Source organism: Antechinus flavipes, chromosome 2 (assembly GCF_016432865.1).
Source record: "Antechinus flavipes isolate AdamAnt ecotype Samford, QLD, Australia chromosome 2, AdamAnt_v2, whole genome shotgun sequence".
Lineage (NCBI taxonomy): Eukaryota > Metazoa > Chordata > Mammalia > Dasyuromorphia > Dasyuridae > Antechinus > Antechinus flavipes.
Window position 1 is genome coordinate 654,476,372 of NC_067399.1, and position 19,203 is coordinate 654,495,574.

Here is a 19,203-nt window from a genome sequence, read left to right on the forward strand (position 1 = left end):
AAAATGGGAAGAGTAGACTTGATACTGGAAGACAGACATCTTCTTTTGGGATCTCAAGACTTGGGCTTCAATCCTCGTTCTACTACTTATTGGCTGTGTGAATTCAGGAAACTCTGACCTTTTTTTCCTCAATAATGGGGGTAGAACTATATCATCTATAAGGCCCTTGTCTATTTTCCAAGTTCCCCTCACAAGGGACATCCTGAGTTCTCCACTCTGAGGTGCCTCCCAGACCAGACATGTTGTGATTCCTGGAGAAGAGGAGAGGAGGAACATTTCAGAGATGACAGGAGCCTCCCACAGTGAGAAGAGGGGTGTCAAATGAAAGGAATTATGCAAAAGCTTCAACTTGGTGTGAAAGCACTTTTTGTGAGTTTTTGGTTTTAGCCCCAATAATGAATATTTAACACACACTGGCCGCATGCCAACAGAAGACCTGTGTTCAGGACACAGAGTTCATAGGAACCTGGTCCAGCTCATTGAGGTCATTTCCATCACTGCCAAAACTTTCCCCTCTGAAGTTTCTTTTCAGCACCCACACCTCCCAGATTGAGATTCTTGTTACCCAAACAAGACATGAAAGTAGATCACAGAATGTCAGAATTAGAAGGGAGGTTGTCTGGTCCAATTCAATCATTTTATAGAGAAAAGTGGAACCCAGAAAGCAAAGATGAGTTAGCTGAGAGTGCACCAGAGGAAGTGACCACTCAGGAGTTTAATCCAAGGTTGTGAATCTAAATTATATTCTTTCCATTATTCCACAGACCCCATTTTAAGAAACCAGAGATATGGAGAGGAAGAATTGGGAGGGGAAGAAAAGAGAGGAGAGGAGAAGAGAGGAGAGGAGAGGAGAGGAGAGGAGAGGAGAGGAGAGGAGAGGAGAGGAGAGGAGAGGAGAGGAGAGGAGAGGAAGAAAGAGAAAAAGGAAAGAAAAGGAGAAAGACAGATAGACAGACAGAGAAGACATTTACAGAATAGGTCAACTGTAGAATCTTTTCTTGCTAAGAACTGGTAAAGAGGTAGATTAGAAATTGCTACCTTTGCTGGCTCAGATTTGGTTCATGTCCAAATCTCCCTGGTAACTCCAAACAATGGAGAATCTAAGTGCCTTTATATCATCAGTCAGTCCTTAGGGTGGATAAGCTACCACCCAAGTGGGCAGGGGAGCTTATGTCAATGAACAGTGAGAAAGTATAATGTGGAAGCCTCACCCCTAGAAATCCAGCTGTATTGATAATCTTCATGAAAGGGAGCCTTTGTCTCTCCCAGGCCTCTGCCACCCCATAGCTCAGCCCTCAAACATACACACACACACACACACACACACACACACACACACACACACACACACACACCATACCCAAGGAACACCAAGTACAAGGCTCCTAGTGAAAATTCTGTCAGTGTCTCTGGGCAGAAGAGAAAGCTCCCTAGAACCAGGTTCTCAAAAGCATTCCACCTGGCCACAACTCCACACAATCTCTGGAGGCACCAAACATTTTGAATCAGTCACCAAAGATTTGGAGTCATTGAATGTGGGTCTAAATCCTAACTTTGTTTCTTCCTCATTATATTACCTTTAGCAAATAACTTTCCTACTCTGAATCTCAGTTTCTTTATCTGGGAAAAAAAAAAAAAAAAGAAGAGACTTGTCCAGATCAGCAAAGATTCTAAATCTTTATTTTGTGTCAGGGATCCCTGGCAAGGATACTCAAATGGAGCCAATGGACCTTTTCTCTGACTCATGGTTATTACTTACAATTATAATGGAAGGAAATGCTAAATTCCAGTGAAAGGTCAGTGAAAATAAGAATGTCATATTCTCCCTCCATGTTTGCAGATCCTTCTGAGCTCTTTCACTCTAAGAAACCCTTTACTAGAGTATCGTGTAAACATTTCATCAATGAAGAGACTTGAACCATCATCTATTCTTACCAAAATAAAAAGAATAATATCCTTTACAATATAGGGGACAAGTGGTCAGCTAATTTTTGCTTCAAAGCATCCAGAGAAGGGAAACCCACTGATCACCTCCTACTGGAACTGGTTCACTACACTCTGGGATAGCTTGTGTCATTAGAAACTTTTTTTAGACAAAATATATCACATTGTAACTATCCCTCATTGCCACAGATTCTGCCCTCTAGAGCCAAACAGAATATTTTTCATCTTTGTTGCACATAATAGCCATTTATTTCATTAAAAATAGCTCTCACATCCTCAAGTCTTCTCTTTTCTAGGAGAAATACTCCCAATATCTTTAAATAATCCTCACATGTCAAGAACCTGAAGATTTCTCACCATCCTTCACCATCCCTCTTTTCTGGTGCTCTTCAGTACTGCCCAGGATTAATACCCATTGCTTGGTGGTGTACTGTATGTCTGGCACATAGTAGGTACCCTTAATAAATGCTCGCCGATGAAGCCTAACTGACTGACTAGATGTGGTCTGAACCTCACCTCTTAATTCTCTGACTCATTCTCCCTCAAAATCCTATGATCTCTCTCAGATTTGTCTCTTTCTTTGGATCCCCTTTCTCTTATCTAATCCATCCTGCACTCTGAGCCAGATTAATCTTGCTTAAAGCTTTCTTTCAACATGATACTCCCCTGCATAAATACTCTCTGATGAAAGCCATAATCATCAAAGCTCTTAGTTTCGAGCTTAAAAACAGAAAATTAGATCAGTGGGATGTACTGATAAGCACAAAAAAGAAATAACCAACAACAGTAGCCCAGTGGTGAATAAATTTTGACCTACCAGTTATTGGAGGACCACCTATTTCACAGGGAGAAGCTGGACCATAATGGGGCATGTGTATCATGTGTTGTCATTGGACTAGTTGCTTTTCTTGAATTCTTTTCTTTGATATAAGAAAGTATTCAATTGGGGTAGGAGGAGCTGGGATATTTCCAGAAAGATTTGTAATGTAAAAAACAGAGCAACCATAAAGTTTATTTTTATCAATTTATAATCAATTGATGGTACAAGATCCTATCTAAATTCCTCCATCTGATTTTCAAGCCTCCTCCCCTTCTCTCGTAATTCCCATCCTACCCAATAGACTCCTTAACATCTGCCCCTTGCCAGAACAATCTATTTTTAATATTCCCCCACAAACACCAAGTATTGGGTTTTTTTAAGTTTAAAAAGTCTCCCTCCAGTTCTCCACCTATCCTTCCCCCAACATTTAGTCCCTACCCACTGAGATGGTAGGAAGAACTGCTTAGCCCAAATCAGCGATCCAAGCCAGGAAGGCTTTCAGTTACAGACTAACCCAGGAACATCTTGACCTCTATCTTGCCACTGGACCCAGATGTCTTTGGAGGAGAGAATGAGGCTGGTGACTTTGCACAGCCCTTCTTCTCTTAAATCCAATTCACTTGCATGTTATGGTATCATCTCCCTCATGGTCATCTGTGAGAATGAAGGACAAACTCAGGACCTCACTTCTCCAAGAATTCTTCCCAAATATCCTCCAGGTAGAAATGATTTCTTCCTGCTTTCACACTTTCTCTTTTTGATTTGCTGTCACTTGCCTACTTCCATCTGCCATTTGCAATTTGCATTACGACTATTCTGACTCTGCTTCTTTTCACTAATTAGATGATCAGCTTCTTGAGAGCAAGAACTATATCTTATTTCATCTTTGAGACCCTAGCATCTAGCACAATGCATATATAGGGCACTTAATAGATTTTTGGATGTAGCCAATTTTGGAACTTGGTTTGCTTGATTAAGCTTATATAATACAAGGTTTCTTTCCTTTTTTCCAATCTTCTTTTCTTTCTTCAGTATGTGAGAAGATAGGAGAGAGGGGAAATGCCTGATAGTTGAAAATATATTAGTTTAAAGAAATTGCTAGATAAGAGATAAATAAATAAATAAAACGTGTAATAACAAAAAAATCAGGGACCTGGATTACATGTGGATAGAGCACTAGGTTTGGAATCAGGATTGCATTAAAATTCTGTCTTAGAAACTTACTAATCACAAACAAGTCATCTGAGCTTCAGTTTCCACATCTCTAAAATGAGAGGTTGGACTTAATTGTCTCCAAATTCCCTTCTCAAAGAAGGATTGTATGGCCAAAGAAGAACTAAAGAACATTATGAAATGCAAAATGGATAATTTTGACTATATTAAATCCAAAAGGTTTTGTACAAACAAAATCAATGCAATCGAGATTAGAAGGGAATTAGAAAACTGGAAAACAATTTTTATAGCTCCATATTCCTGATAAAGACCTTATTTCTAAAATATAGAGAGAACTGAGTCAAATTTATAAGAATAAAAGTCATTCCTCAATAAATGGTCAAAGGAAATGAACAGACCATTTTCAGATGAAGAAATTAAGTCATTTATACTCATATGAAAAAATGCTTTAAATCACTATTGATCAGAGAAATTCAAGTTAAGACAACTCTGAGATACCACTTCATAGCTCTCAAATTGGCTAAGATGACAGGAAAAGATCCTGATAAATGTTGGAGGAGATGTGGGAAAACTGGGACACTGATGCATTGTTGGTGAAGTTGTAGAGTGATCCAACCTTTCCAGAGAATAATTTAGAACTATGCCCAAACTGTACATACCCTCTGATCCAGAAGGTCTCACTACCAAGTCTGTATACCAAAGAGATCATAAAAGAGGGGAAAGAACTCATATGTACAAATTTGTTTGTAGCAAAATTGTTTTGTAGTGGCAAAGAATTAGAAATTGAGTGGATGCCCATCAGTTGGGGAATGGTTGAACAAGTTATGGTATATGAATGTAATGTTCTATAAGAAATAGTGAGCAGGCTTATATGTACTTATATGTATTGATGCTGCTGAGTGAAGTGAACAGAATCAAGAGAACATTGTACACAGTAACCCCGAAATTATGTGATGATCAACTGTGATGGACCTGGCTCTTCTTAGCAATTCGGTGATTCAAGACAATTCCTGTAGGCTTGGGATGGAAAATGCCATCTGCATCCAGAAAGAGAACTCTGGAGACTGAATGTGGATCAAAGCATGGTTTTTCACCTTTTTTGCTTGTTTTTTTGTATTTTTCTCCTTTTGGTCTGATTTTTCTTGTACAGTATGACAAATGTAGAAGTATATTGGAAAGGACTGTACATTTTTAAACCCAGATTGCTAGCTGTCTTAGAGAGAGGGAGACTAAGGGAGGGAGGGAGAGAAGTTTGGAACACAAAATCTTACAAAAATGAATGGTGGAAACTATCTTTAAATATATTTGAAAAAAATAAAATGCTATCATTCTAAATCTTTTTATCCTATTGCAGGGTAGGGAGAAGATGATGAGCTAAATTGAATTGCTATCATTTAAAAATGGGGAAATTGAGTAATAAAGAAAAGCTTGAATTCCCAGAAAGGAAAAGGAAAATTAATCATCCATTATATGTACTTTAGTTATGATCATGAACTTTCACTCTCCACATCTTGGACTCCTAACAAGAGAAGTTTGTTGTACTGGGCTTCATGTCAAAGGAAGCCTCCAAAGTGCCCAGAACTGGCCCTGGCACATGGCGGGCAAGACCAGAGTGGTTCAGAAGCTCACAGTCAGATCGTTCCTTAGTTACAGGTCACCTACATCACCCATTCTGGGCCAGGCACATCACTGACCTTTACAATTCCTTCAGCTGTAACTTACAGATATCCTGCTGTGGTCCAGCAGAGGGCATTTCCCACACTGGGCATTTCCACAGCAGTAAAGTCACAAATCCGGATAAAAACAAATTCTTATCCATGTTTGATCTGTATCTGTGTAACGAAAGCCCAGGGACTCAGTTCAAACTTGGGACAAGTGCCGAGGTCTCATCTCTCCTGCAATCTTACTACTACATGCTAGTTAGGGACTCGATAGCAAATACACAAACACACACACACACATACACACACACACACACACACACACACTCTACTGACAACACAGGAGGATCATAGAATCATCTCTGGACCACCTTTTTCACTTAGCAGGATTGGAAACTGAGGTGCGGAGAGATGACATGACTGCCCCCAAAGTCACATAACTAATGAAAATCAGAGCCAAGTTTTGAAGTCAAGTCTTCTGACTCCAAAAACAGCCATCTTTTCACTATCTGCCCAATGTTGATTACATCCCTCTGGTGCCATTTTCCCTAGCTTTAATTTGTCTCTTTCCCACCTAGGGAATCTAATCCAACAATTTCCCCCCACAAGAACCCCTCCTATAGCCCCCTCCCTCAGTTAGGGAATGTTCATTCAGGGCCTGAACTAAACCCTCCTTGAAATTACCCATAGCCTCAGCCAGCACGATGCAAGCTCTTAGCAGGATGAACTACAAGCTATAAAAGCGATCGCTTCCTTTTATTTGCCCATAAACTCCTCTTCCAAGTGCCAAGGGGAGTCCTCCCCCTCCAAATTTCCTGTTCTGGAACTGGTGAGCCCATTGGTCATTGCAATTACTTTGGCAGAGAGCAAAGGAATCAGCCCTCAGTCCTCGTCCTCATTCTGCCCCTAATAACTAGCTATGTGACTGAGACAATCACCTAACTTCTCAGTTTCCTTTTCTGAAGAACGATGGAAAGACATTGTGTCTACTATATACAGACTAGTCCTGGAACCAGAAAGACGTGGATTCGGGTGCCATCTTTGTGCCTTCTTGGCTGTGTGGCTCTGGAGAATTCACTGAACCTTTCAGTGCACTAGGCACTCATTAATGATAATAATAACAAATAACATTTATATTGTGCTAGGTATCAAGTGCTTTACAATTATTATCTCATTAGATCTCATTTGATTAGACTATAAATTGTATAATCTAAAATTATAATTTACAGACAAGTTCTTGAGCTGCCTTGGCAACTAGGTAAAACAATGAATAGAATGTCAGACTTGGAATCAGGAAGACCTGAGTTCAAATTCTGCCTCAGACACTTATTAGCTGTGCGACCCTAGATAAATCACTTAACCTCCATCTGAAAAAAAAAAATCTATCTGTCTTAATTTCCTCAATCGTAACATAAGGATAATGATACAACATAGAGTTGTTACGAATCAAATAAATTAATTATCATATATAAAGAACTCTGCAAATCTTAAAATTTACTTAAATTATTATTGCTATTAATATTGCTAATAACAATATTGGTAGAGGAAGTTTCCAATAACACCCACCTCATTATAGAACTTGTTATGAGAATCAAATAAATAAATTACACGTAAAGCACTTTGTAAACCTTAAAGTGTTATTTAAAATGCTATCATTATTGATATTATTAATAATAACAATATTGGTAGAGGAAGTTTCCAATAACACCCGCCTCATCATAGAACTTGTTATGAGAATCAAATAAATAAATTATATGTAAAATACTTTGTAAATCTTAAAGTGTTATTAAAACATTAGCTGCTATTATTATTGTTATTATTATTACTAATCGCAATATCGGTAGGGGAAGTTCCCTATCCATATCCATATCCCTATCCCTAAAAGATAACATTAGATGTATGTCTGTAGATGACATAGAATTTCTTCCAGCTTTCGATGATTCTTCTCTTATGCTCTCAACAGTTCTCTTTGGCTAAAGCATCTCTATTCCCCCAATGGTTGAATGCAAGCATTATTGTGTCTCTCCAAATGAAAGAGGCTGATATTTGTAGTCCGTGACCCCTTTGATGCTTTTAGCTGGCCTCCTTTGGAACTTCTCCAGCTCCATTCATCCCAAGACTTGAAGCAATATTCTAGGTCGGGGATGAGACCAACCACCCACGTCGGCTAAAAACATCCAGGCTATCCCAACACAACCGCTGTTCGCCCCCAAACAAGCGAGATGCCAACATTTGAGTCACGTGGCTACCCAGGCCTGGAACAAACTCTGTGTGAAAGTGAGAAGCTTTCCTCAGAGGTCAGAACCAAGCTCTGAGCTCCAGCCCCTGTTCTGAATTCCTACCGTTGGCAACAAACAAGAGCTTGGAAGATCCCAGCGGGCGAAACTCTTTGGAGGTGAGCCTCGGAATGCTCATTCTACATCTAATAGGGAGTGAGCAACACTGCCTTTAGTGTTGAACTATGCCCTGGCAAGACCAAGCCATGTGCAGTGAAGCACGTATAACTGTAGGGGGTAACATAGATGACAGGGAAGGCTCTGAGAAAGTTCAAATGGTTTGATGGTGGTGGCACTGACCATGGTGGTGGAGGAAAAGAGCTTTCCTTCCCATATCTCTCAGTGCTATTCTAAATGGTCTCTGATTAAGTTGGGTATCCCATGGCTATATTCTAGGGTACTTCAATCCAGGACTCTCAGAGTATCTGAGAGAGCATCAGAGAGACAATGCTGTGCTCTGGAGATTCACCATGAGCACTAGAGGCAACCTCAAAAGGAATGATGGAGCTCACTCCTCCAGCAGGAGAAGATCGTGTTGGACCTGGAGCGAGGAAGACATCTCATACACTCACTTGCTGTGTGACCCTAAGTGATCAGTTAATTAACTTCCCTGTGCCTCAGTTTTCTCTTTTGTAAAATAAGGAGGCTGGATTTCCTGATCTTTAAGGTCCCTTCTAGCTTTAAAATCTAGGATCCTGTAGACAGATCTACAGCACTCTTCACCATGCCCCCAAGCATCTCATCATGTCCTACTATCTTATCAAGTCAATCATGAGCACCTTGTATCCCCAACTACACTAGAAGCTTCTCAAGGGCAAGGAGAACATCTTTTATTTATTTTGCATCTCTCTCAGTGGGGAGCCCAGGTCTTTGTTCAGACTAGGTACTAGAATAATGCTTTGTGAATGAATGATGAATGAATGAATGAATGAATGAATGACTACAGTCAGTGCAGCTGCCCAGCGGATCTCAAGGCTCCTATTCCTTGGTTGATGCTGCTGATCTATGGTACAACTGATGGAACGAATTTGATGTTCATTCCTCTATCTAGAAGTTTTCAGTGATTTTATTGCCCATTATATAAAGCACTAATTCCTTGGCCTGGCCTTCAAAGCCCTCCACGATCCAGTGTTGTCCCACCTTTCCAGTCTCAGATCACGTCCAGTGCTGTCCCACCTTTCCAGTCTCAGATCACGTTCTCTTCCTGCACACTCCATGGTCTAACTGAACTGGACCATACTGTCCCCTAAAGCTTCTCCTTCCTTGGTGCTTTGGCTCCCACTGCACCCTCTGCCTGCCATCTAATTTCACCTGTTGAGTTCCAATACATTCTTTGAAATTCAGCTCAGAGGCTAGCTGCTCCATGAAGCCCTTTCTCATTCCCCTCCTCAGTGAGGAACTTTTCCCCAGTGCAATCCCAACAGTGCTTTGTTTTGCCCCTTTTAATGGATTCATCTTGTGCTCTGCTGTATTCTAGTGAGCTGTGTTGATACGTTATCTTGCTAGCAGAATGAAAAAGGCGCCTTAACTTTGTCATTCACCCTGCTCTAAGAACAGAGCTCCGCATACTGCAAGTAAATTACAATAGCTATGTACTAGCTGATTAATAAACGTCTCCTATCTGATCAATAACTGAGTAAATTAAAGAACTGAATTGAATCGAACGCTCAGGGTAAGAACCAGTTGGCCCAGAGTCCACCCCCTGGGACTTGCAGACTTATTGGCCCCCCATTCTGATCAAGATGACATTGGGAGAAGATCCAGGGAGGCAGAGGGCTGAGGGGGCTAGCCTTAGCGTTCCAAGGACTGGGGCTCCCTCCTGCCCTTGACAATGACCTGCTCCATGGCCCTCAGAAATCTGGAGAATCCCCAAACCTCAGAATTGGGAGGAACTTCACAGCCAATCCCTTATCTTCTCTGAGTCAGACAACTCCCCGGTTCTTATCTCCTAAATCGTGGTCAGGACCCCCACTTGGGAAATCTGGCATATCTGACTCCAGAGATCAGATGAGAAGAGGATTTGTCCTTTGGCCCATGGGGATCAGCAGCCTCTCCAAGAGATAGTAACGGGGGACTCAAAGACAGGTCCCAAAATGAAGGACTGGGTCTTCATTAGCTTAGCCATCCCCTCCACCATTCCTCACCCTAAACATACCTCCCGAAATGCAGAAAAGAGACAGATGGTATGGGCAGAGTCTGGTATGTAGGGTGGAGTCGACCAAATAGCTGCTTCCAGCTCTTTTGCATAACTCAAGCTAAAATCATTAGGGTTTGGGCGGAGCAAATTTCTGACTGCCTCTCTCCTCTTAAGCCTTCTGTCTACACCTGGGAAGTTCCCAGAATGAGGTGGTTGATCTAAATCACCTCCAAGGTGATTTAGCTCTAAATCTATGACAGTATTTATGTCTCCCCTTAGTCTTCTTGACAAGCTAGACAACTTCTTCTGTCTGAGATTCAGAGGCTTCACCAATGGAAGAAGCTGTTCGAGCAGAGGCTTCTCCAGGCTTTCTGGCCTTTCCTATACATCACACCATAACCTGAGGGTCTTAGTGGACCTCAAGGTCAACATCAATGAGACATACCAGATTTTTTAAAAAGCAGAAACAGTGTTAGCCTATATTAACATAAGCATGGGGTCTAGGTGGAAGGGTATAGTATTCAGTTCTGTATGCCATATTACAGGAAGAGTGCTGACAAGCTGGACAGAATCCAAAGAAGGACAATCTGCCCTAGAGATTGGATCATATAAGGAGTGCTTAAAGGAGTTGGAAACATTCGGCTTGGAGAAGAAAAGACTGGAGGAGGACAGGATTCATATCATGTATCTAGATGCGGTGAGGTGGGGGAGTATTCTAGTCATTCTCCTTCGTTCTATAGATAAGAGAATTAAGGACTAATTAAATGGTTTGAACAAGGTTATCCAGGGAGTTAAGTGGAAGAGCTGGTATCTGAACATAATCTGAATCCACTGATCTTCCAGGATTCAAAGGATGTTAGGTGTGAAGAAAAATTGGCTTTGTTCTGCTTGGTCCCGAGAGGCAGAACTGGGCATCATGGGTGGAAATGACAGCGAGGCAGATTTCAGATTAATGGTGTCCTTACATTCTACCAAGCCCTTTTCTCCCACCAGCTCTGTGAGATGGTAGAACATCATCATCCACATTTTACAGATGAAGAAATCAAGCTCATCCTGCTAATAAATGGCTGAGTCAGACTTGAACCCAGATCTTCTTGCTATTCATCCTTTGTTCTCAAAGAGGACCAATAACATCACAAGACTCATCCCAACTGCATCCCAACAAAGGATTCAGACACATTTATAAGCATCTACTGTATACCAAGTCCTACAGAAGGCACTGACAGATGAAGTCAAAGACAAATGGAAACCAGTGCTTTCCCTCAAGGAAAGACAACACATACAGTAGTGACGGCCAGAACAGAGACTCCTTCTAACGGACAATAAATGGAAGCCTGTATGGCTTCGCCTACAATCATTTTCTTTTTCTTATTTGTAATGTCTTCCTGCTGAGGCTTGCCAAGTTCAGAATAAACGTAAAAAGACAATACTCTGGAAGTCTGGAAGCACTGTATCAATCAGAGTTGTCATTGTCTTGTCTAGACCAGAGCACTCTTCAGGTAGAGCTCACCCTGAGCGACCCCTGGGCTTGCTGCCAACTCCACAAGCCACAAGCCTGCCTGATTGCACCCGGTCATCAGCTCATTCGATGCTGCTTCTTTCCTTCTTTTTTTTCTTCCCCTCCTCTTTCAGTCTTCCCCTAGACAGTTTCCAGGGTAAGAGTCCCTCCTCCTCCCTCCTTGGTCTCACGCTAATAGGATTAGCTTTCAGCTGTGTGGTCCTGGGCGTGGATTGTGATTTACGGCTTCTGGGCTGGTGGTCAAGCACTGACTCGTGCCTTCCAGTCCATGAAGGACAGATTTTTCCACCAAAGGGCCGCACTTCATCATAACATTTCATGTAGTCAAAAAAGAGAAACAGAAAGAAAAAGCTGCCAATGGGAAGAAGGCTGTCTGGGTTGCTGCCCAACTTGACTTGGGGTGGGCTGAGCTGATGTTACCCATAGTCCATGAGATGGCCATCTTCAATACCGTCAGTCCTCTAAAGTGACGACCATTAGAAACAATCTTACTTAGCCGAGTAGGAATTACTGTGTCACAGGCCCACCAGTGTACATTGTTTCTGGCTGGCAGGGGTGAGGGGTGAGGATGGGGGGGAGGCGAGTTCAATGGGAAGTTCAGATACTTTCAGGTCATTTTCACTAAATGCCCTCTTTGACATACACTCATCAGTAAAGACTGTACTTACTGGCAACACGCCCTGAATTCCTGTGCTCTAACTCCCGGTTAGGACTGACCTTGAAATCGAATAAGCTCTGATTTGGGAGCGGGACCTGCCAAGATCTGGCGAGGATTTCACTTTCGAGTCCCATCTGGTGTCCAGATATTGCCTGTGTCTGGTTTTTAGCAGCTGACCAGAGAAGTTGCCTCGCTCCAAGTAGAGTCAATGTCCCAAGGGACGGACAGCAGCAGCAGAAGCATAGATGGCTTCCGCTGGGGATCCCTGGGGCCTTGTGCACAGTTTGGTTCATTTTTTAATCCAAGAGAAACATTCTGGCCTGTGGAACTGGTGGGATGCCAGGTGTGATCCAGAAGTGTCAGAAGTGAAGGGAGGCAGAGGAAGTAGAAGAAAGAGGAAGAATACAGGAACAGAGTCTTTAGTATCAAGAGAGAGAGAAACTGAGGAAAAACAGGAGACAGTAATTCCTTCCTTTGCAGGGGGAGGGGACTATGGATATGGAAAGTTGCATGCCCCGTCAGACCCTCTCTGACATAATATGTCTCTGACACTATATCACTGTAGAAGTACAGGAGAGAGAGCAGGGGTTCTATAGCCCGGAGGACCTCTGTCACTGCCTGTGTGACCTTGGTCACATCACTCAAACTCAGCCTGTTTCCGCTCTGTAAAGTGAAGGGGTCAGACAAGATGACTTTCCAGCTCTTGCTCTAATTTCCTATGGTTCATCTGTTGAATTCCCCCTCATTGAAAGCCCAATTTGTGCTCCCTTCTTTCTTGGTCTCTCCTCCTCCTCCTCCTCCCGTCCCCATCCCCATGAGTGTTGTCTTCTTTTCTCATGACCTCACCTCATCTTTCAGGTATCTAATGCCCTCATGCCCCTCCCCCAATAGGAGAGTGATTCCCATTTTTGCCTCTACCCTCAGCATCTAGCACAGAGCAAGCAATTAATGAGTGATCGATCGCTCGATCATGTGGTCTGAAGTTTTATAATCATGGATTCCTGACTTGTCCCCTTACTGGAGAGCCAGGTCCAAGAAGGCAGGACCCTGCCTTATCTAAATTTTCCCTCACCCTTACCCCCAGCTGTATTACATGCAGCAGACACTGAATACACCCTTGTTGAATGAATGAATGAATGAATAAGTGAATGGATGAAATTCACCCAGAAGAGACATGGCCCCAAGACAGGTTATTTCTCAGTTGGTTCCCATATAGATTATCTACTTTTTCTCCCTGTACCTGAAACCCCAACTCCTAACTCAGTGCCATCCCCGTGCCTAAAACACTCTCCCTATCACCTCTGTCCCGACTTCCTTCAAGATTCAACTTAAATGCCACCTTCTGCAAGCAGCTTCCCTGTTTCTCCTGCACCCCTGCTAGTACCCGACTTCTAAGGTCACCTTCCATCTGTATCTCGTCTCCCCAATTCCACATGTGAGCCCCTTTGGGGCAGACACGCGATCTCTGGAAGATAAGGCCTTTCTTTTGTCCCCAGCACTTGGCACAGGGCCTGGCAGACAGAAAGCACTTAATTAAACGCCTGCTAAGAGAATGAGAGGAGCAAGCTGCTCTCGCCTCGCTTGACGGGCTGCAGACCCCTCTCCCAGCCCCAAGGTAGGCGAGCCCCACTCACTATGTTCATGAGAGTCAGGACATAGTTCTGGACGTGCTCCTTGCCATGGAAGCGCACCACCGAGTCGTCCACAGCCAGCAGCACCTCGATGGTGTAGTCGCCCGGCTTGGCGTGACGCCGCTTTCTCTGGGCCTCTCCCAGTTGCTCCGCCACTGAGTCCAGCAGGTTGGGGAGCTCCCTGGGGCCAAAGTCTGGGACTGCAAAAGGAGAAAGGCCATGGTGAAGGCTTAACCACACCTCAGGACATACACACACACACACACACACACACACACACACACACATACACACATACACACACACACACACACACACACACACACACACACACACACTCCCCTCCTGGGTGCTAGATCTGCCAAGAATCCACGCCAGGAAACTTCCTCCGGACCAGACAAATATTAGGGTTCAGACCCACTTCTTGGCCTCTGAAGTAATGGGATAAACTGCAAGGGATTAAGAACCAGGATTCAGATTTGAGTCCCAACTCAGTCATTCATTTACTCTATGACTTTGGATTTCTCATTTTCACTCCCTGGGCTTCAGTTTCCCTATTTATGAAATCAAGGATTGGGTGGAAGAGTCTCAAAGATCTCTTCTGACCAGTGCAGGCTGCCCTTCCGTGGGCCTTCCAGACTCATGAAACCTCCCTCCCTTTCACACCCTCTGGTTCAGTGAACTAGCCTTGCTTCATGTCACACAAGCCAGTCCATCTCCTGTTTCTCTTTAAGTATGAAGCACTGGGATGCCACGTGAGCCAACTATTTATGTTTCCCTCAGCGAAAGAGAAGCTTGGTCACCATGTAATGAAAATTTTCAACCACAACAATGCACAATCTCTGGAAGGGTTCCTTACCTCCAACCAAGGAAAGTTCAGAATCCTTAGCCGGCCTTCAAAATTCCCTACAATGATGTCTCTTATGTTTCAACCTTAGCTCATATTAGTCCTCATCAAATACTGTTTGAAGTTCCCATCAAACTGAACTACTTGTCCGCTCTGAATTTTTCCACTCCAGAATCATTGTTCAGTTTTGTCCCTGTGCTTAGAACGCCCACCCTTCATTTCAGTTTTCACTCACTGAATTTCTGCCTCTCCTGGAGCCCAGCTCAATGCTACCTCCTCCACAAAAGCCTTTCCTCATCTCCAAATTGGCTCCTTCTTGGATCACACTTTATTTTTGTTCATCTCTTTAATGTGTTTGTCAATCAATCAACAAACATTTATTATCTACTATGTGACAGGTATGGAAAATACAAAGATGGTCTCTAAGATAGGTACTATTGAGCATTAGAAGTACCTGGGTATGTCTCATATTTTCTGTACATAGTGGGCTCCAGGAGGGTAGAAACTCTGTCTCACCTAAACTTAATAATCCTCGTCAGAGATTTCTGCACACAGTAGGTTCTTAGTTGGCAAAAATGAATGAACATTGGATGGCACACTCCAATAAACCGCAATAACCACCAATCCACACTTGACCATCCTTCCTTATTCTTGTCTCTGCCTTCATCCAAAGCCATCTACCCAACATGCAAAAGGCCTTCTTCACTTCTCTTGACCTTAGAAGGGTACCCAAGGAGCATTTGCCTTATGATCTACACATTTTCTCTTTCAGTCAGACATTCCTTTGCTGACATCCGTGACTTCAGTTCTTCAAGTCGATTTGGTATGTGTTGCTGGCTGCTCACACCCATCACCCGCCTTTCACTTTGCCTTCCTGACCAATGTTCATGTTTAAATTTTCAGGAACTACAGTGTTCCATGACCAGAGGATATAAGATATAAGACATTTGGAAGAATATGGCTATTAAGAGACTTGACACATAGTAGGTACTTAGAAAATGCTATTAGCATATTGCTATTAAGAGATGTGACACATAGTAGGTACTTGGGAGATACTATTAGAATATGGCTATTATTAAGAGACGTGACACATAGTAGATACTTAGGAGATGCTATTCGTATGTTACCATTAAGAGACTTGATACATAGAAGGTCCTTAGGAGATGCTATTAGAATATGACTATTATTAAGAATCTTGACACATAGTAGATATTTAGGAGATACTATTAGTATATTACCATTAAGATAATTGACACATAGTACGTAATTAGGAGATGCTATTAGAATATTGCTATTAAGAGACTTGACACATAGTAGGTACTTAGGAGATTCTATTAGAATATGGCTATTATTAAGAGACTTGATACATAGTAGATACTTAGGAGATGGTATTAGAATATGGCTATTAAGAGACTTGACACATAGTAGGTCCTTAGGAGATGCTATTAGAATATGGCTATTATTAAGAGACTTGACACATAGTAGGTACTTAGGAGATGCTATTTGCTATTAAGAGACTTGCATATAGAAGGTATTTAATAGAGGCTTGTTGAATAAATGAATAAATGAAACTATCTTCTTAAGGCAGAGAGGATTCTGGTGGACAGAGCTGATGACATCATGGCTCCCCAAAGGGCTGAAATAAGTAACCCCATTCATTCTGAGCAGGACCACCATTAAGCTATTTTTGGCCAGAACCCATGTTTCTCCAAGAAGGGCTTCGCAGGCGTGGCACATTCCGGACGTGGAGCTGCCTGACCCTGTGAGTGTCCAGGGATGTGGAACACACCCACCCTGAACAGCAGCTGCCTGCCCAGCCTGAAGTTCCTCCAATAACTCTGATCAAGGGTCCCCCTCTGGATGCTTGTCATTGCTCTAACAAAGTTCCCTAATCCTCTGGCTGGGAAATGCACATGTCCTGGAGGCCAGGGTCCTTTCCCTTTTTTTTGGCAGCTGCTCCCAGAAAGCCTCCGGTCCCATCAAGGCAGAGAGCATCTGCATCAAGGAGCTTTGGTGACCTGAGTCACCAAAAGTGACTAACTCCAATGGTCAGCAGTCACATTTGGTGCTAGGTCAGGATGGGGAGAGAAATCTAAGGCTTCTCCTGGTTCTCTCCAGCTCTGACATGTTGTGTTCTAAGGTCTCTCTAGGCCACCAGGGGGCACCATAGTGCACCGAGCACTGGACCTGGAATGGGACCACTCATTTTTTATGAGTTCAAATCTGGCCTCGGGCACTTACTAGCTGTGTAATCCTGAACAAGTCACTTGACCCGGTTTGCCTCCATCCCCCTCAACTGTAAAAGGAGCTGGAGAAGGAAATGGCCAATCAGTGTCCCTGCCAAGAAAACCCCAAATGGGGTCACAAAGAGTTAGATATGACTAAAAAAATAACAAGAAAGGTCTCTGTAAGCTCTGACATTCAGTAGTCTCACATCCCTCGTAGCTCTGATATTCCATAGGACAGATTAAGAAGAAGAACTAACATACATACGATGCTTCAAGTTCTACAAATCAGTTGGGGTCATGAAGGCCCAATTCCCTGGGTGCCACCTTTGCAGGCACCGAGTCTTCCTTGCTTGAAATCGGACACTCAGAGAAGCACAGAGTGCTTCATCAAAGCCCCAGATCTTTAAAGTATATAACGAAGTTGATGATTGGCCTCTGACTCCTTGGCCATAAGCCTCATGGGAATAGGCCTATTTGTTCAGATGTGGAGGGTCTTTTTCAGACACACAAGGAGACCACCAGGAACCCACAGTGAGAAGGCTTTGACTCAGTAGAGAACATTAAATATAGCTGCACTCCGACCTAAATTCCCTTCTGGCATCCTGCCTCCATCTCTGACTTTAGCCTAAGGTTCACTTCTCTTCATCAGCAACATCCTGAAAATAACTGAGCCTGAGGCAGGGGAGTCCAAGAAATTCTTTCCCTACTTTTGCCTCTCTCCCCTTTTCTTTCTAAAGAAGTAGCGTTGTAGGCTGGTGGCCAAGTCTTTATCCCCCGAGCCCACAACTGCAAGTTCAGAGTAAGATGGAAGGCAGTTGTGGTCACATGAGGAGGAAGAAAAGGCAGGAGAGGAAAAGATCACCCTTCCATACATCTCAAACCCTCATTTAGCCCTGATGGAGTTCTTTTTGCCCACTCTTCCTGAAGACTAAGGCATCGGATGGTTGGTTTTCCATCACTGAAAGTCATAGAAACATCCAGAGCAGCAATGGATCTTCAAGACCTTGATTTTACAGATGAGGAAACTCAGATAGAAAGGTAGTGAGTAGCAGGAGTTGACTTCTAAGCTCAGCACCCTTCCATGCAATGCCAGATGACCATTTGTCAAGAATGTCATCAAAAGATTCCTCTTCAATTCAATTCAGTGAAAGTACTGAATGAACACCCATTATACTCCAGGGGCTGCACATGAAAAACCAAAAAGGAAAGTATTCTCATCCTCAAAGATCACTTCCTGCTCAGAAGGGAAAGCCAGTGCTACATGTGCCCACCTAATTAAACACAAAACAAATACAATGCAATGAAGTCAGTCCCCAAAAACTGATTAACTACTAATTGTGTGTCGGACACTCCCATACAGAGAAAGACCCAAACAACCTCTGCTCGGGGACTTCTGAAGTCACTTCCAGCTCCAGAATATTGTCAAAACAATAATAACTGACATGCATGAGCTCAAATTCCAGGGGCAGGGGATACAGGAGGCATAGTAATACAGGAGTCAAAAGACACCTGCACTTCAATCCCATGCCCTGGGCACCTGTTATTTCTGTGACCAAGAACATAAACGGAGCCTCAGTTTCCTTATCTGTAAAACTGAGACGATAATCCCATTGTATCTCCCTCACAGGACAGTTGTGAGAGTCAAATATAAAGTCAGTCAGAAAATATAATACAAATGTTTATTATGTTTCTATTACATATAATCTAGGATATCAATTATTATTATTTTTACACATCATTTTCAGCTTAGAAAATATTTCTTCCACATTATCTTCTTTGGGTTAAACGCTGACTCTGACACTAGCTTTGTGCTTAGTCATTCAACTGTCTTGTAACTTGGTGTTGTCATCAGTAAAACAGATTTGAATGGGATCACCTGTAAGATCTTTTCCAGATCTAAATCTATGACCCTATGATCCTTACAGCTATCCAATGTTACTGTAAGCATAATTATGCCCATCTCACAGATGAGGAAACCAAAGCACAAAGAAGTGTAAATTGTTTAAGGTTTGAAACATAATAAGGGTTAAGCTAAGATTCCAGCTTGGGTCTTCTGACTCTTGAGTCCGGGACAATTCTCATTGAGTCCAATCACCAGGATCAGAGCTTCCCTCTCCCCAAAGGAGATGATGATTTGCCTTTTTTTTTTTAATTAGAAATAGATGTAAACTGATTTAGCCCCAGGAACAAATTACCCAGCCCCAAGATTGGCTCTCAGCCTGCACACCAGCCTTCTGGGAAAGTTCCAAAGTGAACCACCTGCCATCCCCAAAGAGATGAGATCAGTCACTCAGGACTCCCCCTTCACC

General features: G+C 42.8%; 1 protein-coding gene across 1 annotated transcript in view; it reads right to left on the minus strand.

Annotated features, from left to right (window-relative positions):
• Positions 1-15,148, minus strand: part of LOC127546994 (A disintegrin and metalloproteinase with thrombospondin motifs 14-like) — a 64,829-nt gene extending 49,681 nt beyond the window's left edge. Inside the window, exons 1-2 of the mRNA XM_051973861.1 lie at positions 15,121-15,148; positions 13,823-14,019 (exon numbers count right to left, since the gene is read on the minus strand). Of these exons, the coding sequence (XP_051829821.1) occupies positions 13,823-14,019; positions 15,121-15,148 (225 nt within the window). The remainder of the gene's footprint in view (positions 1-13,822; positions 14,020-15,120) is intronic.
• Positions 15,149-19,203: the final 4,055 nt, after the last annotated feature.